At 43.9% G+C, this 21,393-nt stretch overlaps 3 protein-coding genes across 4 annotated transcripts; 1 reads left to right on the forward strand and 2 right to left on the reverse strand.

Moving 5' to 3' along the window:
* Positions 1-1,422: 1,422 nt before the first annotated feature.
* On the reverse strand, positions 1,423-9,885 carry siglec15l (sialic acid binding Ig-like lectin 15, like). The gene is made up of 8 exons (XM_030392638.1): positions 9,762-9,885; positions 8,975-9,468; positions 6,840-7,217; positions 5,212-5,559; positions 4,487-4,573; positions 3,032-3,082; positions 2,604-2,643; positions 1,423-2,334 (listed from the first exon to the last, which is right to left on the reverse strand). The coding sequence occupies exons 2-7, from the start codon at positions 9,024-9,026 to the stop codon at positions 2,612-2,614; spliced, it is 948 nt and encodes a 315-aa protein (XP_030248498.1). The 5' UTR covers positions 9,027-9,468; positions 9,762-9,885; the 3' UTR covers positions 1,423-2,334; positions 2,604-2,611.
* A 665-nt stretch (positions 9,886-10,550) lies between these two features.
* On the forward strand, positions 10,551-14,005 carry LOC115566696 (sialic acid-binding Ig-like lectin 15). Of its 2 annotated transcripts, none has more exons than XM_030392639.1 (3): positions 10,551-10,651; positions 12,316-12,708; positions 13,211-14,005. In XM_030392639.1, exons 1-3 carry the CDS (start codon positions 10,597-10,599, stop codon positions 13,633-13,635), a joined length of 873 nt encoding a protein of 290 aa, XP_030248499.1. In that variant the 5' UTR covers positions 10,551-10,596; the 3' UTR covers positions 13,636-14,005. The 2 variants fall into 2 exon arrangements, with proteins under 2 accessions (XP_030248499.1, XP_030248500.1); XM_030392640.1 differs by having other exon boundaries at positions 10,574-10,651; positions 12,319-12,708.
* A 725-nt stretch (positions 14,006-14,730) lies between these two features.
* LOC115567719 (IgGFc-binding protein-like) lies at positions 14,731-21,212 on the reverse strand. The gene is made up of 5 exons (XM_030394558.1): positions 21,147-21,212; positions 20,184-20,229; positions 19,443-19,528; positions 16,555-17,694; positions 14,731-16,176 (listed from the first exon to the last, which is right to left on the reverse strand). Exons 3-5 carry the CDS (start codon positions 19,486-19,488, stop codon positions 16,007-16,009), a joined length of 1,356 nt encoding a protein of 451 aa, XP_030250418.1. The 5' UTR covers positions 19,489-19,528; positions 20,184-20,229; positions 21,147-21,212; the 3' UTR covers positions 14,731-16,006.
* Positions 21,213-21,393: the final 181 nt, after the last annotated feature.

The following is a 21,393-nucleotide window of genomic DNA, read 5'->3' on the forward strand; positions in this document are numbered from 1 at the left end:
AGCCGAGGACGGCGTCCTCTCCTCTGGGGACAGAAACCACCGGAGAGACCTTCATATCCCAGGAAACTGAGAGAGACCCTGAAGAGGAGGATCACATCAGGATGAGGTCATGAGTCGAGACTGATTTCGAGAGTTGTTCCTATAAAAACCTCTTTGGGTCTAAAGATTTTGACACAAACTTCTGGACAAATCAGCCTACACTGACATTTACATTACATTACATTTACATTTACATTTACATTTACATTACATTACATTACATTACATTACATTACATTTACATTTAGGGCATTTATCAGACAACTTACAATGAGTACATTTGTTAAAAGAGAGAAACCACGACATCACCGTCAATAGAGTAAAAAGGAAAATAGAAACAATTATCAAGCCCTCATCTGAGGATCGTAACTGTTATTTATCAAGATACTTTAAGTGAATAATGTTCAGGATCTGTTTTCTGGCCATACAGAGTTTTGCATCCTCCGTGTGAAACAACATTTCTTCCGGCGCACCATCATCATGAGGAGGCAGCCATCACACTGTGACTATAATCTTTTCTACATTTAGCTTCGTTCTCTCCAGTAAAAACTGTCTAGAGGAGTCGTGTGGTTAAAAAAGGAGGTGTGATGAAGCTCGCAGAGGCTTTTTCACTGTGTGCACCCACAGAGTGACTTCGTTGGGACTGAACGGGACGCCATCTCTGGACACGGTGTCCAGCTCTCTACAGACCTTCAGTCACGCAGCAGCGCGGCTGAATCGAGGGTGGCGCTGGTCGATGTGTCAGTTCACCACTTTGGGTCAGACTGAAATTTCCTCAACTACTCTGTGATGGTTTGAGATTAAATGTGGTTCACACGTTCATGTTCCCCTCAGGAGGAACAGCCACGACTGTGGTGATACATTTACAAGATTTATGACCAAAACCCTGCAGAACTGATGATAATCTGCACCGGTTACAGTCCGCCATGATAACATCAGCAGTGTTCTGTGACCTGACAGTGAAGGCACCTCTCCTCACCGCCGGCTCCGAGGTAACTGACTAACTATCTGATTCATAGCTCACTCAGATAATGACTTAATATTTGACTTCTCTCTTTTAAATTTAAACTTTGAGTTAAAATCCTTCTTATGCTGACCAACACGTTTCCTTCTGTCTGTGACCCAACAAACAGACGTTACAGTGTAAAATCAATCAATCAATCAATCATCTCGTCGCACCTGAGCAGAGAAGAAATGATCTTACCTGAGACGATCGTCGACAGCATGAGACAGAAACACTGCAGCCACATCTTCAGACTGATCACAGAAGTGACAGAAACTCAAGAGAACCTTAGCGACAAGATTGAAATAGCAAATACAGGAAGTTTTATCAAATGAACAGAAGTGAGAGCGGTCACACTGAGAACACAACACAGAGTTTTAGTTTGTTTTACTTATTTTTATTCAATGTTTTCTGTATTTGATGTTAGAGCTTCTATTACACAGTACAATCATATAAATCTCAACTGACTGAAACATAATTGTGTATTAGAAAACTAAAGAAACTGTTTTAGGAGAAGAAGAAGAAGAAGAAGAAGAAGAAGGAGAAGTCACAGTCACTCTTTCAGATACATTTTCATTTTTCAACTGTTATTCTGTCCAGAATCCTCAAAGTCTCTTTGCAGCTTGAACAAACTTCACAGCTTTCTGTCTTCTGAACGTCGTTGTGGTTTTTCACACTAAAGACTCAGCGGCGAGAAGGAGTCACATACTACAAGACCACAGATGTGTAAACAGTCCAGCAAAGACAAAAAGAGGAAGAGAGAAAATAAAAGAGGTGAGAAGACGGATGATGACGTTCGGACAGGAAGGATTATTTCTGCACTTGTTCAGCAGCTCTGACATTAACTCCAGGCTGCAGAACCAGCTGGACTCTGTTCTCCAGGTGAAACAAAGTTAACAACCAGCCGGTTAAATGGAAAGAAAACAGATGGACAGCTTCAGAAACATGTTTAAAATCTTTTACATTCATAATTTAAATACAAAAATTTCCCATAAGCTCTTTAATAACAGATGAACTATAAATGATGAACATCAGAACAAAAACAAAATTAGCAACAAGTCCAAAATAAACCTTTAATATAAAAGTTTCACGACTGTAAAATCTTCAGCTGCAACTGAACACATTTTAATCTTAAACATTCAGCGCTGCTTCTTCTTCTTTCTAATGAATCAGTGTCGTTAACAGACGACAGCGTCAGACAACAAGACAAAACCCAGAAAACAAAAGAGAAAATACAACAGTTATATTTTGACAGCGTCCATGTGACCTGATGTTGAAGGACTCTGTTGTTCCTGAAAGATACAGAAAACCAAAATCAGCGTTTCTCATCAATATAAGACCTGAGAATTCAACACAAACGACACTGAACGACTTCATACATGTCATTTACAGGAGACTCTCTAGATTTATATGTGCAAACAATCTGACACCAGAAGATTAAAACAAAGACAGACGAGACGAGTCGATAAACTTGTTTTAGGTCTGAACAGAAGAAGAAGCTTAAAGCTTCACTCACTGACGGCTGCAGACAGCACAGAATAAAACAGATGGTTCTTCGTACCTCGCTGTCTACTGAATGTTCACGGGAGAATAGACCACACCTGAAATAAAAAAGTAAAAACAAATATATTTTAGAATTTATACAAAGTATTTTTGGAGTGAAGCTGCTGTACCTCCAGGCGACAGCAGCTTCACTCCACAAATACTTTGTTCTGCATTGATGCTCGTATGCAGCGTAAAATAACTCAAACTACAGTTTTATTTTGTAGCCTGGTTCATAAAATAATAAATAAATTACCTCTGAACCTCAAAGTGAATACATCATAATCAGGCACAACTTCACAATCACGTGGCTGCTATGAAAAGATTTTAATTCTCAGAACAAAATGGTGTCACTTCCTGTAATGACCCGCAGAACAGGAAGTGGGACCAACGCTGTCCTCCATCTTGTAGCTCTCTGTTCTGTGTGATGCTACAGTGTGAACTCACCTTCCTCCTCCAGGTGTCGTGAGTTTGAGCTTTTCAAACTCTCATGTTGAGCTGTGAAGAGAAAAAAACAACCTGTGATGAAACATGAAGCTGCTCACAGAACCGGAGCTGCTTTCTTTACACGCCGTCTCTTCTTTTGCAATTCAAAGCACTTTGATTTAAATCTGGACTGAAGGACAAGTCAATTATTGTGAACAGCAGCTTTACTTTTTGAGTGCCTTTTCTGTACGGGTGGGAAGTAACAGAGTAAAAATACTTAGTTACTGTCCTTCAGTACATGTCTCCTGTCTGTGTACTCTGAGTATCTGTGTGACTTCTCCTCTCTACATCTGAACTTTCTCCTCCTCACAGCTTCAGAACAGCCTCGTTACTTTAGTTTGATGCATCTGAGGTGAATTCTGGATTCTTGTTATTTCCCAGCATCAGCAGACTGATGTGGACCAATCAGAGCACATCACGCACGGCAGACGCAGCGAGACGAGACAAAGACGTAAAAGCCGTAAGAAGGCGTAAACAGACAGAGAGGGAGACTGGAATGTGGAGAAAAGGCGTGTTAGTGTCTCGTATCTGCAGAGAGTTTCTGATTTTCTCTCTTTGTTGCTGCTCGGGACGCTTTACCAACCCAACATGTGTCTATTTGACGTCCTGGGAATGAGACTCAACAATCAACTGTCTTTGTGGTGCGTTCAGGAACAGCTGGGACAAATCCTACTGATTCTACCTTTAACTTTAATAGTCTTTGAATTCTATTAATATGACGTGAGCTTCAGTTAGCTTTGACCACAAATGTCCTTCAGAGGGAGACTTTTTACTCTGATACTCTGAGTACATGTCAGAGCTGTAATCTATTACTTTACTGGAGTAACACAAGCTGAATCAGTACTTCTACTTTTACCAGAGTCTGTTTCTACACAAGTATCTGAACTTCCACTGGAGGAAACAATGTGTGGACGCCTCTGGTCGGTGAGGAAATATCGTTCAGAGTGGACTAAATCTGTAAATCTATAAAGTAGTGTGGTTCATTTAGTGAAGTTAGTCTGGTAACAGATTACTACTTCTGTAAATGTTTGGAGACACCAACAAGAAGCACGATTTGATCGGTTGTTTCCGAAACAGCTGAAATGTTTTTTTTCATTCATTTAAAACCTTTAACGGTTCTGTTAATATTAAAGTTAATATTAAGTCTCATTCCTCGTTAACTCAACTCGTTAAGTACTGAAGCTTTGCGATCGCAGGACGTTGGTCATCATACTGAAGCGTCAGTATGTGAGGAGCTGGATGAGACTTAAAAATCAACGTTGTCAGAAACAGGACCTGTAACTAGAGAGCAGCAGGTGTTCACACCTCACACACGTTGTTTTACACCATGTGAACTTAAAGAGACTTCAAAGTGAAAGCAGAGGAACATTTTTATGAAGACTTAATAAAGAAAGCATCTTTGCAATGAGGACTTACTCTTTGGACTGACTGTGGTGTAAACCAGCTGAAGCTCACCGTCGCCCCCCGCTGGAGAGTCGGAGCTCTGCAGTCGACGATTCAACACTTCAACATGAAAACAGAAACAGAACGAGTTTTACATCTGAGTGGAAATTATTCATCTTCAGGGGTGGAAAGTAACCAAGTACTGTACTCAAGTACAGTTTTGAGATATGTTAGATCATCCACAAGTTATAACCAATAATAATAATGACAGTGAGTGTGACGGTCTGATGTCTGATTGGTCTCAGAGGGACGAACATCAATGTCTTTGTGTTGTTAGCTCATTAATATTCTAAGTTTTAAGATTCTGAGCTCTTTAAAAGTGGCGTGTTGTTTCAGTCCTTTTCTTTTAGCTCTCCACCTCAACAAGTAATCCACTACTTTCAGATCCTTTGAACCATTAATCTACTTGTTAACACTTGTTTCTTACAGATATTCTACCTGAGACACTTCGTCACCCTGAACTTCTTTAAAAGTGTTTGACGAGGTCGAGAGCTGAAAACAGATTTGCATTTGACACGCTGAGGTGTCGTAATGTGACTGTCAGTTCAGAATGTGTTTTAAAAGACAGAACGGGAAACTAAACCAGCAGTTCTTCTTTTTGAGGGTTTCTGGTAATTAATCTGAGTTCCTCCTCCTGCGATGTCATACTGACATAATTCTGATTACAATAATGTGCTGATGGCTTTACAGCCGCTCACCTCGTCTCCTGCAGCAGATGATTCCTGCACACAGCAGCAGCAGGACGATGAGGCCACACACACTCAGAGTTATGATCAGAGTGTTATCAGCTGGATATCTCCTCTCTGCTCCACCCAGAATGTTCTCCACCCTGCAGGTGAACACCTCCCCCTCCACGTACGGCACAGAGCTGAACAGCCTCTCCAGACTCACCGGAGAGGTAAAGACCTGGTCTGTCGACAGGTGTCTGGAGTCTGACAGCCAGGTGATGGTGGGCGGCGGGTTTCCCTCCACCTCACACTTCAGCCTGCGGGTGGTGCTGCCTGAGCTCGGCTCAACCACAGAGAGGCTCAGGATCTGAGGTTTAACTGTGAGAAATCATCATCATCAAAACTCAGTATGTGATGAAACAGTCGAGCAGAATCTGTGATGTAACGTTCAACATCTGTGAAGATATAATCTGATATTTCAACTTTTCTGTGTTTATGTTGAAAACTGCTCACTACTAACGGATTTCCACCAAAGTCGGATGGAGTTTCTCTTTTACTTTGTAATTAGAGAATCCTGTTGAAATAATCAGTTGTATTTTTAGTGTCTGGTATCTGATAATCTGATGAGTACAATTTGAATTGAATTTTGTTTTTATCTGCTAGAATAAAGTTTCACATCGACGTAGAAGAAGAAATTCATACAGATTAGTTGTATTGCCTTCGCTGTGAGTTGTACACTGATGGATCCCTCAGAGGAACATTTCTGTTTCCACATCTGAAAATCGACCGTTTAGTTGGAGCAGATTATTATGACCCGTATTTATGTTTCTTGTCAGGCAGCGAACTCTAGTGGCCATAGTGATTATTACTACTGCAAAGGAAGCAGTCAGGTAAAGAAGTATAAAGTGACAGAGTCTGTACACAAGTCGGGTCCAACAAGCACAGAACTGCCACATACGTACGTAACTAAAGTTACATAAGTAATGTAGTTATTTTAACCAGAGCTAATATTTTTAGTGCCTGAACCAAACTCCAAACTTTAGAGTCGTACAGAACATCAGAGGTCCGGGCACTTCTCACTAGTCGTTTTTTTTTTTTTTTTGATGTACTATTATAAAATCCCCAAATTGGGAAATTCTTTTTTCCACTCACATTACACACAGGTGCGCACACACAAACACACACATGCAGTGTAGAGGAGATGAGCGAAGGGGCAGCCACACATGCTACGGCGCCCGATGAGCAGTGTTAGGGGCCGGTGCCTTGCTCAGGGGCACCTCGGCAATGCCCAGGATGTGAACCAGCACTCTCCAACTGCCGGTCCACATCATTCTTTTTTGGTCCGGGTGGGACTTGAACCGACGACCTTCAAGTCCCCAAGCCAAGTCCCTACGGACTGAGCTATTGCCGCTATTGACACCTCACGTTGTTTGGGGACGATGACATCTTGTTTTTTGTAGTTGCTGGTAATCGACCTGTTCAGTCATTAAGATACGAGGATGTGTTGGTTATTTCCTTCGACTCGTATCAATATCTTACATTATTCTTTACTCTGGAAACACCCGAATATTGTTATTTCAGTTGGAAGCCGAAACACAATGAACCCAGAGGAGGTCCAGAGTCTCTGAACCTGAACACTTCAGTGAGAAAGATCTTACCTGTTACAAGAAGACGTGTCTCTTTTTGTTCATACTGCCACACACCGTCCAGCTCCACTCTGCAGAAGTACGGCCCGCTATCAGCCATATGAATCTTCCTCATGATCAGTGACAGATCTCCCTGTCGAGGATCTCCCTTCAGGGACTGTTTTAATCCAGAACCTGAACAGTCTTTGAGTTCCTCCTTGGAGTCATTTCTTAGTGAACACTTGAAGAACGGGGGAGCGTTTGATTCTCTAGCGAGCCATTTAACAGTGATCAGTCCGGAGTAGTCCTGCTGTCCAGGATGGGTGAAGAAGCAGCTGAGGACGGCGTCCTCTCCTCTGGGGACAGAAACCACCGGAGAGACCTTCATATCCCAGGAAACTGAGAGAGACCCTGAAGAGGAGGATCACATCAGGATTATTCACTACAGATCAATTCAGATCAACAGGTCATGGCAGTTCTGAGTTATTTCTAAATGTTGTAGTCTGCCACCCTCCAGGAGGAGCACCAGGACATAAAGACAGTTTCTGTGGATACATTTTATTTTTAGCATCTCAACCCAGAGAAATGACTCGCTGTCAGAGTTTGATTCATTCGGTCCAAAAACATTTTGAAAGTCTAGAAAAGCTGCATGATTTAATTATTTTATCTCTATTCACGTTAGCCGAACGCTAAACCCAACGCAACCCATCTTGGACACATTTATTTTAGCCTGGGAGTGAAACAGAAAAGAAGCGATCACGTAGAGAATATCAGATTCCCATTCTGAACAGGAAGTTACAGGAAAATGGCCGTCGTGTGAATCTACTGGAGGAGAAGTGGTTTAGATGTGTGGTCGCGTCCCCTCCGGCTGAACTGTGGTCATCACAGCTCTTCTGACCAAAACACTTTTAGAACTAATCACAACCCCGTCAGCCTCAACAGAACTTTGTGGTTAGCACACATTAGCATGCTAACATACCAAACAACAGCAGGTCTAATGTTGGCTTTATATTAGCATGTTAGCTTGTATACTGTCGTTAGCATTAGCACAGCCTCACAGATTCTAGCATGGCTACAGACTGTTAGTCTAGTTGATCCATGTGTTAAATCTGGAGGAGTTTGAAAGACATTTACCAAGCATGAGTTGCATTATGGGAAACGTAGGATGTGTGTTTTTAGTCCTGCGTCGGTTTGGACCCTGTATGGACCCTGTATGGACACTAGACCCTGTATGGACCCTGTATGGACACTAGACCCTGTATGGACACTAGACCCTGTATGGACCCTGTATGGACACTAGACCCTGTATGGACCCTGTATGGACACTAGACTCTGTATGGACCCTGTATGGACACTAGACTCTGTATGGACTCTAGACTCTGTATGGACCCTGTATGGACACTAGACCCTGTATGGACACTAGACTCTGTATGGACCCTGTATGGACAATAGACACGTGTATGGACACTAGACTCTGTATGGAACCCTGTATGGACACGAGAATAACCCTGTATGGACCGGTATTGACCCTGTAATGGACTCCCCTGTATGGAAACTCTACCCTGTATTACTCTGTCTGGACCCTGTATGGACACTGTATGGACACCTAGACTCTGTATAGACCCTGTATGGACCTGTATGGCAAACTAGACCACTGTATGGACCTAGACCCCCTGTATGGACCCCTGTAATGGACACTAGACCTGTTATGGGACTCTGTATGGACGCACTGTATGGACCTGTATGGACACTAGACCCCTGTATGGGACCCTGTATGGACCCCTGTAATGGACACTAGACCCTGTATTGATACAGACGCTGTATGGACACTAGACCCTGTATGGACCCTGTATGGACACTAGACCCTGTATGGACTCTGTATGGACCCTGTATGGACCCTGTATGGACCCTGTATGGACCCTGTATGGACCCTGTATGGACCCTGTATGGACACTAGACTCTGTATGGACCCTGTATGGACACTAGACTCTGTATGGACCCTGCATGGACTCTGGTCTTTACATGGACTCTGTATGGAGTCAGTGTCTTACTGTCCTGCTGCCGTCTTTAAAGTCAGGCTGTCTTTCTGTCGGTTCACTAACAAACCAGACGTTACAGTTTGAAATCAGTCGTCTCGTCCCACCTGAATGGAAGAAAAATGATCTTACCTGTGATGATCGCTGACAGAATGAGACAGACGCAGTCGGTCTGCTGCCACATCCTCAGGCTGAAGTCCTCGACTCCTCAAACTAAACCAGCAAACACAAGAAGTCTTGTAAGAGGAAGTCATGAGGAACTAAAAATATCCTGTTACTCTGACAGAAGTGAGAGCTGGCTTTGACAGAGGCCACACTGACACAACATGAGATATTCGTACTGACAGAGAGAAGTTGAGGTTAGAACACTTCACAGCCCAACACCAGCAGGTTTAAACTCCACTGTCTGACTTTAATGTGAGAGACAATACAGTTTTTAAACAAAATAAAGTTACTCACTGCCTGCAGCTGCTCTGTAATCCACAGACACCAGATACGTTACAGTCACTGTCTCAGATCGTTTTAGAAACATAAATCGGTTTGTGTCTCGTTAGTGAACAAACTGTGAGACGTCTTTGTGAGTAGAAGAAAACTAACTGAAGGTGTTTGAGAAACCCAGAAGGTCCCTGAAGCTCTGAGGGTTTGGTCAGAATCCTCTGAAGCACCTGGACAGAAAAGTTTTGAGTCTGCTGAAGGTGAAACAAAGATGGCTTCCTGTCGGTTACCTGGATACTAAACAGACCAGAACTTCAGAAACATGTTGAGAATCTTTGTGTCATAATTTTAAAGGCCGTACTTTGTACTTTTTAGGTTTTAGATCATTTTATATGTGTAAATGAATTTTTACTTTAAATGTATAATATTTCATTTCTGCCACTAGGAATCGGTACTGATCCAGACCTCCTGGAGGAATAAACACCTGGAGTCTCATCTGGTTCTGATCCGGAGCCGTTCATCGACTCAGAGCTCAGAGATGACTTTGGTACTTGTGGGACCACTCCTGTTGATCAGCCTGTCTGCAGCAGTGATCTGGAGTGGACCTCCAGGTTCTGTTCTGTACTGCTGACTGCTGACTGGAGCTGGAGGAGAACTGGACTTTACTTCATGAACGTAACATTACAGAGAGGAGACAGAGAACCAGAACCAGAACCAGAGTCTCTGCTGAGTGCTGACTTCACTCATAGCGTCACCTCAACTCTCTAATGTTCTAAAGTGTTCTTCTGGTTCTGTTGGGTCTGGTTCTCAGACTTCCTTCCTCTCTGACTCTCCCGAAGTTACAGACAGATGAAACTCAGCGTCGCCTCGAGGATTCTGGAGGATTTCTCTGTTAGAACTTTGTTGGAAACATTTAGGAGAATTTTACACAATTCAGTAAAATACAGAACGAAGAATCTTCACACTGTGCTGTTACTTTCCTTTAACAGCAGTTTATATCAGCAGAGAGTGAAACAGATGAAGAGTTGAACATTTAACTGTTGTGTGACACATTAAAGCTTTAAAGACTGTTTGTTCACTAGAATCATCGATTCTCTTCAGCTTGTTTTTATTGGTCGAGTTCAGAGATCTTTAGCTTCACACATTCAGACCAGATACTGAACAGACATGAAGGAAGTAAAACACAAGGTGGAAACACACACACACACACACACGTACACAAACACAAACACACAATGCAGTGAGGTACTGAGTCACATGAATGACACACAAACACACACACTCATTCACCGCTGAGTTGTTTCTCCAGCAGTCTCATCATGGACGTCCGCCTGGTCTGCAGCACTTTGAGTCTGTTGTTACCTGTTATAGGAGGTGAGCTCACACACACACACACACACACACACACACACACACACACACACACACACACAGCTCATCTTAGTATTTTCTGCTTGAGGACCAGGCAAAATGTCCTCACAAGTAAAAATGTCCTCACAAGAAATGTCAAGGGTGGGTCCCCACAAGCATAGCAATACAAACACACGCGCACACACACACACACACACACATCTGAAATAGCCTTAAAGTTAAACTTGTTACATTAATTTAAATCCATGTAAACCTGCTGAATATCAAACATTACAGTTGATGTTGTGTTCATATGATCATTATGTTACAGTCAGTTATAATCAGATCAGCTGCTGGAACTTTTCTCCTCTCTGCTTCTTCAGTTCGAAGACGTCAGACGAGATAAAATAATTATTAGTCTCATAACTTCAGTAGAAATGTTTGGTACGAATACTTGAACACTTGGTTTTATCATTCTTTATACTGTCAACCAGATGTTTTTTCTCCACTGCATCAGCTTTAGTTACCAGTCAGTTTGTCCTGTCCAGTGTAAACTCTGTGTCCCCAGATGTGTTGATGTTGAGTGTCTGTGATGAGCTGAAGTCTGTTAATGATTCACACCTACAACAGGAGTCCAGCAGATCTCCTCCGCTGCAGTGTAATTCACTCAAAGCACGGCAAATACAAGTGGCTTTCTTTCAACTTTCAAAACTACAGACACATACACACAAAGTATAAAGACAAAGTGAGGAACAATAAAAGCATTCACCGTATGTGGAAAACTGCTTATCAAAGGAAAAACAAAGACTAAAGAAACATAAGTTACCTCGTTGGCTGCAAATAGGGAATTATCTTTGATTCTTGGAGGGTCCTTAAACATTTTACAACCACTACAACAGTTGCTACTTAGCATGTTTGTGAACACGTCCTTTTCTGCTAGCTTCTCCTGTACACACAACAGCTACTGGATTCAAAATAAAAGTAGCTGTTTCACAATAAAAGCTATCTCTTAAAATAATATAAACAACCGTTACATGCATCATAATCCTTTGGTGCAACTTTGACCGTCAAAGTTATGTCCACTCAAAGTGTTTTAGTCTCTGACGGCTGAAGTTGTTATTCAGAGTCTGAAACAAGAAAAGACACATTCTGTTGGATAATCGGATCCTTTTTGTCATCAGAAACAAAAGTCTCGCTCTGAAGTCTTGTGAGCTAAAATAAATTCTCACTGTTCAAACTCTGACTCATATTTCCACCATCGTCTTCCTGCAACGACGCAGCTCTCGCCAGATTTCAGAGCCAGACTTCTCCTCGAACAAGACAAAAGATCTCTTTGTATGAGTTGTTCTGTGATGATGTCAGACTTCAGCCTGTCGGTGAGAAAATCACTTTAAGCAGATTTTACTTTATGGTCACAGTTGCCCTAAAGGAGTATGTTGCAGCCACTGCAGATCTACTGGACTGACTCAAAAACTGTTGGTGAATATGAATCATTCACTGACTCAGACGTGTAAAAATAGAACCCAGTTTTTAAAATCCTGGAATCTCCCTTTAAGTTATATAAACAAACATCCGATATAAAAAAAATTGACAGGGAACGTTTTACTGAAACTTCACTATTTTTACTTTTAACACAAAAATGAATTAAAGCAAAGTTGTGAATTTAAACAGTAGTGACTCTCCTTCAGTAGCTCTTGGTTCTGGAGATGACGGCTGGTCCACGACGGTGCAGCCGGAGGTTCGAGCCATCGAGGGCTACCCAGTGGTGCTGCCCTGCACCTTCAGCCACCCGCAGCACTCCCAGCATACCTCCCTGCAGGTGGTGTGGCGTCTGGGCCACGGCCAGGGAGCCACCGTCCTGTACCGCTGCTCCAGCCGAGTCGGAGCCCCCACCTGCGAGCCGGGGCCCCAACAGGACCAGCGCTACCGGCTGGAGGGCAACCCGAGGGAGCACGACCTGTCACTGCGCATCAACAGCGCCACCCTGCAAGACAACGGACGCTACTACTGCCGGGTGGAGGTTCAGGGGCGAGAACACGTCAGCTTCGAGGACAAGATGGGAACCAGACTGAGAGTGGAGGGTACGATTACACAGACAGAAACAGCTGAAGCTGCGTTCACACTGAGGCGCTACAAGTATGTGGAGCAGTAAAGGTGCAATATGTGGGAATCTTTGTTGACAACATTAAAAAGATTCAGATTATTAACGTTATAAAGAAGGAGTGAAGGAATAACAGTTTGATGTCACAACGTCTGTTTTGTTCCTGAGATATCTACTGAAGTTAGCATGCTAACCAGCTAGCCACAGCTCATCATGGTCCAAAGCTACTGTGCTAACGTTGTAAACACCAACAAACCTCCTCTGCTCCGAGCTCTCAGTCCAAGCTGCTAGCTGCCCAGCTAACTAAGCTAACCCTCTAATGGCAGCTACAGTTAGCACTCTGGTCACATGCTGCCCCTCGTTGGTTTGGAGTACGCATTGGGGGCCAGTTCTCACATATTGCACCTTTAACAAGCTGATGAAATCTACCACCAGGGGGCGACTGTGGTGTTTCCTCATGTGATTTCCTGTCTGTGCTGCAGCTCCTCCAAAGATTCTGGCTCTGTCGGTGGAGGGCAGCGAGCAGTCCGGGTACAGAGCCATGTGTCGGGTCCAGGGCTCCCCGCTGCCGGACGTGCAGTGGCTCGGCCCGGACGACCTGCTGGAGGGTTCTCCTGATGGTCCCGTGGCTCAGGGCTCGGCGGCCCAATACCACACCGTCAGCCAGCTGAGAGACGTGGAGCCGGGTCATCAGTACACCTGCAGCGCCTCCAACCCGCTGGGCAAAGAGGAGTCCACGCTGTACGTCCTGACCCCCCAGCTGCCGCTGTCGGTGACGGCGGCCTCGCCTCCTCTCCTGCTCCTCCTGTCTGTGTCTCTGGGTGCAAAGGTGGTCCTGCTGGTGGGGGTGGGGGTGTGGGTGGTGCAGGGTGGAGGTCTGCAGGGAGTCGGCTGCTGGTGGAAGTAATGCTGTAATGATTGATATCAAGTCCAGCTGTACAAATATTTAAATAATGGTTAATAACACTATAATATAGTTGTATGCAGAGTGAAGTGTTAATAACTATATTTAAATTTGCTATCAAATGATCTTTTAGTAAAACACTGTTGTAAAATGTCTTCATGTGAGAAGCTGCAACTGCTGAACATTAATAAACATTTAATGTGACCTTAAATCTGCTTACAACGACATGACAGTGTGTTATAAACTGTTTATATATGTTTAAAAAATAATCTGATCTAATAGGTAATTAATGATGATGATGGTGATGTAATCTAGTTTCTAGGAAAGAATATTATTAATGTACCATATTTTTTATCAACAACGGCCTGACAGCTGTTTCAGAGACTTTATTGTCCTGATGAAAACTCTGAAAACATTGAATTTCTTACATTATAATCATTTTATTATCATAAAGATGTTTAATCAAATCAAAAACGGTCCTTTGCAGAGACCAATGGAATGATTAATAAATGATTATACAAACAGAAATGATGATATAGTTTCTTCAGAAGACACTACAGAGTTGCTTTGAGTTACATGTTAAGTTTCCTGAGAAGGAAAAGTTCAGGAGAAGAAATGTTGAGTTTTAAACCAAAGTTAATATTCATAAAAGAGCAAAATGTTGCTTCATGACTGTAGGAGTCAAACGACAGGTGATCTCAGGATCTGAACTCATTTCATGAAACCAGAAAACAGAAGTTAGATTTTACACAGATTAAATATTTATTCCTAAAAAATGGGACGGTTTCACTTGACTTCTATACAATAATATGATAATTATAATATAATGATATCTTCCTCCATTAATCGATTGATTGTTTGTTCAGTAAAAGTAAAACCCCACAAGCAGTTTAATTTATAGTAGTATTTATCCAGTAGACTACATGAACTGAGTAGATGTAAGCTACTTAATTACACTCATATTAGTCAGTCTTGAGTCTGAAACAACAGTTGTGCAGATTGTGTTTTCGACTGTGTGTCTGATGAAAGCAGCACAAACACAAATACTAATATTGTTGTTTGAATGTTTGTTGAACCGAAGGGAATAAAACACAACAATCCAGTTTCACACACAATTTAATGGTGTCATCACTTACATCAAAGATAAACTGAGTTTGTTTTATCACAAAAAACAAACTCGAGCACCTTTTGAGTAAAGACCTAAAAAATAGTAAATTATCAATCAATCCGTTCAAATCTACGACCGCACTGCCTGCAAAACCAAGAAGCATTAAGAAGCCTGAGTCTAAATATCCACTTCAAACTGAGTCAACACCAGAATCTGACTTTTCAACATTTATTACGATATATAAAATAGTATTATGTCAAATCAATGAGTAACTACAATTTATAAAGCTGTTGGCGATAATAGGTTGTTGAAGACGAGCTAGCTGGTGAGCAACAGCCAACCTGCGCTAAAGTTAGCTTTTTTTACTCTCACTGAAAAAAAAAACAAACCTCATAAAACTAAATGGCTAACAAAACTTCTCTGAAGACGTGTTTCAGCCTGAGCGACATCTTTTAAGCTTTTACATTCCCACTGAAAAACATCACTTATAAGTTTAACAGGAAACTGAAGAGTTGATGGAGGCTCATCCGAGTACCAAGCTTGCTTAACTACTATTACTATCATTGGAGTACTACTGTAGCTAGCTAGCTTGTGTGCTAGCTTCTGGTCAACACAATCTCACATTGATTAGTTTCTGGGGTGATGTGGACGTTAACTCTGGTGATACATATTCTAAAAATCAAGAATGGGTACATGAACAAACCTCCTCGGACCACATGGCTAACAAAACTTCCAGTGACCTTCAGGTTTTCGAACATTAGCTAACAGTGGCTAACAACATGGCTGAAATCGTTTGTCATTCTTTTTGGGCTGTTTTGATATTTTCCATTTGTAATTCTAGACTGTTACATTACTGAAATAACTTTAAAATGTTATTCTTATAATCTTATTATCAGAAAAAGGATTAGCAAATGCAAAATATTAGCTCGGGGACATTGTAACCCGAGGGCACCACTACATGTTTGCCTGCCTGGTTTTGAAGAGTTTTGTTTGTGTTTCCCATCCCGTCACTCTGCCGGATCGTCCCACTATGAGAGGACGACAGGATCTTTGTAGCAGACGGGATGGGCTTTCTTGCAGCAGTCCTCGTCGCTCCAGGCAAACCTGGTGCTGCTTTCCAGACTCATGATAGCACACTGGCCATCATCCTTCGTGCCGGGCTCGCCCTCTCCCCAGTTGGTTTCATTGACCTGTTCCTTGTTCAGCCAGTACCACTCCCCGGTCTGTGAGCTCCGACGCATGCCAAACCACACATGCCACAGGCTGTCATCCTTCACCTGCATAATTTTGTTGTAGATATGGCTCTGGAGTTGCGCCCTCGGGGAAGCTCACCAGCTCCAAGTCGTTGTCCCTGCAGTACTTCAGGGATTCTCGCCAACCATCTGCCTCTTCTCCGATTTTTAAGACCTCTGGAGACACGACGCAACCCCTGAAATCTTTTCAGGTGAAACAGAACAGAGACAAACTTAAGTTAGAGCACATTTTTCAGGAAACCAGTCACTTATAAACCATTTCATGCTGGTGGAATTACAACACTTTGCCAACAACTTGGCAGTCATAGCTCAAGTAAAGCTCTTTTTGTCCAAAATGACCCTTCAGTGTTAGTGCTCGACCTCCCTGTGTCCTGTGACTTGCTTTTCAAGATATACAAAGAATTTCTGCCACCTGACAGAGGAAGCAACATCAAGTCTGGGGAGCTGGTGTTAGTGTTAAATATTCTCAACCCAAAAACTCAGGAGATTAATAGTTAAGAAAGACACACTCCTTATCATTCCCCTGCTCTGTAAAACTCAAACTGAAGGTGGAGGTCCTACCTGGGATTTTACTGATGATGGGTGCTGGGTTCCCAAACAGAGCACCTTTCCTAATTCCCACATAGTACACTGCCATTTTGGAGGTGCCAGTGTGCCAGATGACGGTCTTTCCCGAGGCCAGAGCAACATCTGTTGAGACAAAGTCCGTCCCGACCAGCTGCTGCCACTCTGGACTCTCCAAAGGAAGATCTCCAACACGAACCCCATCAGTGAAATCCTTATGGACCAGGATCACAGCAATGTTCTCAGTATCTGCAATGGAGTTAATTACGGAGCAAGAACCAAAGTCTTTCTCAGGGATCAGGTTGAAGAGTGCACCTGGACGGTACAGGACGGCTGTGCCGGCTGTCTCGACCACCGGCGAGTTTGGATTATAGGGTATCACCCGGTTGGATCCGCTCTCTGACAGAAGCACATGTGTTTCGCTTTTGGCATCCTTGGCCAGAAAAGGAGGGATGTAGAACTTGAACTGCTCCTTTTTGTCCGGAGGCAGCAAGGTGTACAGCTGCGCACAGGTGCAGTTCTCCCTGATGGCGCATGAGTGACCGAAAAGAACTGCCACCGGCTCATCGGCTTTCACAACTCGCGATACATCTTCTGTTGTCAGAGAGAGCTGAGCGATCTGGTGGGGCAGAAGTGAAACGTCCTTGGGCTCTGCATGTTCAACTTTTACCTTGTTGTCTTTCTCAGTATTGATGATAATGAGTTTGAATGGGCTTCTTTCAGTTACAGCGCTAGTGACCATGTCTGCAGGGTGACTGGTTCCTTCGATCACGGGTATCGGTGGGACGAGGTACTCTTTATCCAGTTTGTCGTCAGGTCTTAAGAGTGTAGTCTGCACACTATCTTTTTTAAGGTAGACAGCATGGACAGTGATTAAGTTGTTGCTGGTAATTTGGAGAATTTTGTCAGAGATGCCTGCCCCAATGAGCTCCATTGTTGCCACAGGTGTGTATTCCCAGGTGTCCCCAGAAGCCAGAGTCCTTGTTTCTGGATTATTATAGACTTTGATGACAACGTTGGTGTCCGGAAGCAAGGCAGTGATTCTGATCTTGTTTTCTGCTGCATCAGGATGATACGAGGCGATGTTCTCCGGAAAAGCAACAATGAATTTCAGACCGGTGCTGTCTGCTGTGGATTCTGGGAAAAGAAAAACATTCAGTTTTTGAAAAATATAAAGAAATTTCCTTCATCACATTGACATATTTTACCAAGATGATACTAATAAGTACATTATCTGCTCTGGATACGCTTCAGTTCAGGTAGCGATTAAACACCTCTGCTCTAATGAAGGTACAGAAGGGATTATGGGGAACAACGGAATAATGACTGGGAAAAAATCCATCTTTTCAGTAGATTGAAATGATCCGCTGGGAATCTGGACCCGACACAGTTGCAGACCAAGTAGACCCGTCATGGCAGCAGCCCTCCCTGATGGCAGAGTCCCCCCAGCGGGACAAAGCTCCCTGCAACACCACAAAAACTGGTCGAAGTCCTCAAGGTGTCGACTTGGCCTCCAACTTTCCAAGAACCCAAGACAAGAAAATATCTGCTAGACGTGCTGGAAGAAGTCCAATTCAGGGAGGTTCCACCTCACAAGCCACAGGACTCAAAGGGTCTGGTACCAGAGACCACAGGACGCCTCCAGTTTCCTGTTTCCATGCCATGATGGATCAGAGTCCAGCCTGATCCATGCCACGACCTTGAATCATCAGACTCTTTCCAGAACATCCAGTTGTTGCTCAGTTGTGTTGGGATCTGGGGAACTTGGAGGCCATTTTGACGCATTGAGCGTCTTCCATGTTCCTTCTTGACACTCTTGAGCAGTTTTTGCAGTGTTGTTGTCCTGCTGCAGTCAACAAGTGATGGTCGTGGCCTTTATTTGCCAGCCTGGCTCTACTCTGTTGTCTTGACACATCGGCCCAGCGCAGCAGGGATTTGCATCGCGAACACATCCAGGCTACCTGCCTGAAGGTGAGTCTTTAACTGACAACGCTCTTGTCTTGAGTAGTGGTCAACGAAGCGGCTGTAAGCACTCGTCCTCCCCGCCGCAGTATCAATGAACGCTCCACTGATTCAGACGCAAACATGTTTCAGTTCCTGTAAATTCTTCACAATAAATCTCCTCCATTATTAAGCTGTTAAAAAGCTTTTATTGTGAAGCACAGATCAGGAAATGTTTCACCATCAGAAACTCAAAACGACAGAAACATCAGAAAGCAAACAGGATGAAACAGTGAAATACAGCAGATGTATGAAAGGACGGAGATACGTCTTTTTCTCAGGTGTCACAGCACTCGTTGAGGGAGAGATGTGGGTCGTCAGCTTGGCTCAACTCAGCGCAGTCACACCGGTGATGTGAAGATGCAAAACAGTGCGACTTGGTTTGGCTCTGCAGCTGTGTTTGAATGGTGGTGCATGTGAAGATGCAAAAATACCAGGACTCAAAGTTTCCTGTCATAACCGTGATTGTAATCAATGTTAATCCCCTGTTGGTCCTTTAATGTCGTGGCTCATCAGTGGATAACTGACGTTTATGGTAACCACACTGTAATTATGGTTTGATGTGTGAGAAGCTGTAACCACTGAATGTTCTTACTCGTCAGATGATTATCAAAACTTGCCAATCAAACTTCTGTGAATGGACTAATCAGCTAATCATTTCAGCTGCACTTGTTCTCTGCTTTCATTTATAGCAAAACATATTTTAGAGACTTTACAAAATGTCTTGTGTATACAAATCTTGATGTCTGAGAAATATAGTAGGAAAGAAATCTCTGACATGCAGCAGAAAGAAGGATGAAATGTAAAGATGCAAGTAAAGTACAAATACCTCAGGTGAAACACTTGAGTAAATGTACTTAGTTACTGTCCTCCTCTGTGTTTACCTGAGGTCAGAGCTGCCAGCAGCAGCAGCAGCAGCTCAGGACTCATGACGGCGGCGACGAGTCGGTCAGGAAGAAGCCAGTGAAACCTGGAACGAGCAGACGGGTTAAACAGACATGTGTCAAGTCAAGACCGTCTGTGTTACTTTATAACTGTACTCAGCTACATTCATCTGACAGCTTTAGTTACTTGTTACTTTTCAGATTACCCTCCCCCTCTTCCTGCCCCGGTTACTACAGTCGTTTATTGTGCAGGTTCTCTAATCAGTTTGAAAAGTGTGACGGTGATTTGAATCTGTATTATTATTATGGACAATCATTGAAATAAACAGGATAAAACAATAAGCAAGTATGTTTATTAATGTTTATTTCTTAATTTCTTCTCAATCAAAGAAAAAGTTCTAAACAGTGAAATCTACAAATGAAGTCAGACGAGTTCAGAGTCGTGTCTCAAATCAACTCGAGTCTCAGGTGAGAATCTCCACTACAGGTAAAAGTCCTGCATTTAAAACTGTACTGAAGTAAAAGTACCGTCGAAATATACTTCAGGTCTGAAAAGTTAAAGTTCTGATGCTTCGGTGAATTTATATCTGAGCACTTCTGATTAATATTCCTGCAACATCAACACATCTGCACATAAAACGCTTAAAAGTCATCAGTAACTGAAGCTGTCAGACGGATGTAGTGGAGGAAGAACCAGCAGTCGACCCGCTTCGTGTTCTGGTGTCGGAGGTGAAGTCTTACCTGCTCGTCCGTCACCAGCAGCTGACTGTTCTCTTCTCCTCCTCTCCTGCAGACGAGGAAACAAACATTTGTCAGTCAAACACAAAGTGATTTGAAAGAAGTTTGCATGAGACTCACGTCAGAGCTCAAGACGAGGCTGAAGGTCTGAACATGAGCTTTCTTAAGGAGGTGGAGGAGGAGGAGCAGGAGGAGGAGGAGGTGGAGATGGAGGAGGAGGAGGAGGAGGAGGAGGAGGAGATGGAGGAGGAGGAGGAGGAGGAGAGGTGGAGATGGAGGAGGAGGAGGAGGAGGAGGAGGAGGAGGTGGAGGAGGTGGAGGAGGAGGAGGAGGAGATGGAGGAGGAGGAGGAGGAGGAAGAGGAGGAGGAGGAGAAGGAGGAGGAGGTGGAGGAGGAGGAGGGAGGAAGGAGGAGCAGGAGGAGGAGGAGGTGGAGATGGAGGAGGAGGAGGAGGAGATGGAGGAGGAGGTGGAGATGGAGGAGGAGCAGGAGGAGATGGAGGAGGAGGAGGAGGAGGAGATGGAGGAGGAGGTGGAGGAGGAGGAGGAGGAGGAGATGGAGGAGGAGGAGAAGCAGGAGGAGGTGGAGGATGAGGAGGAGGAGGAGGAGGAGATGGAGGATGAGGAGGAGGTGGAGGAGGAGCAGGAGGAGGTGGAGGATGAGGAGGAGATGGAGGATGAGGAGGAGGTGGAGGAGGAGGAGGAGCAGGAGGAGGAGGAGGATGAGGAGGAGGAGGAGCAGGAGGAGGTGGAGGATGAGGAGGAGGAGGAGGAGGAGATGGAGGAGGGGCAGGAGGAGGTGGAGGATGAGGAGGAGGAGGAGGAGGAGCAGGAGGAGGAGGAGGAGGAGGAGGGAGAGGAGGAGGAGGGAGAGGAGGAGAAGGAGGAGCAGGAGGAGAACAGTGCTAACAGTGCTAACAGTGCTAACAGTGCTAACAGCAGCAGGAGTGAACATCGGTGTATTACCAGTGACGCTGTTGAAGGCCAGCAGACTCTGACGTCGGCTGTTCTGACCTGCTGCAGGTTGTTTTGTTGTCTCTGATCTGACCTGGAGTCAGTTTGACAGTCAAATCAGGTCGAGCTTCACAGACTCTGACCTCGTGTCCTCTGACGGACTGAAGCAGCCAAAAATACCTGATGAACTAGAATGGCAGTCAGTAGAGTGCATACCTCCACCACGGTCCAACGTGTCGGTTCTGGACTGAGACTCTTC

The sequence above is a fragment of the Sparus aurata genome, chromosome 17, assembly GCF_900880675.1.
Source record: "Sparus aurata chromosome 17, fSpaAur1.1, whole genome shotgun sequence".
Classification (NCBI taxonomy): Eukaryota; Metazoa; Chordata; class Actinopteri; order Spariformes; family Sparidae; genus Sparus; species Sparus aurata.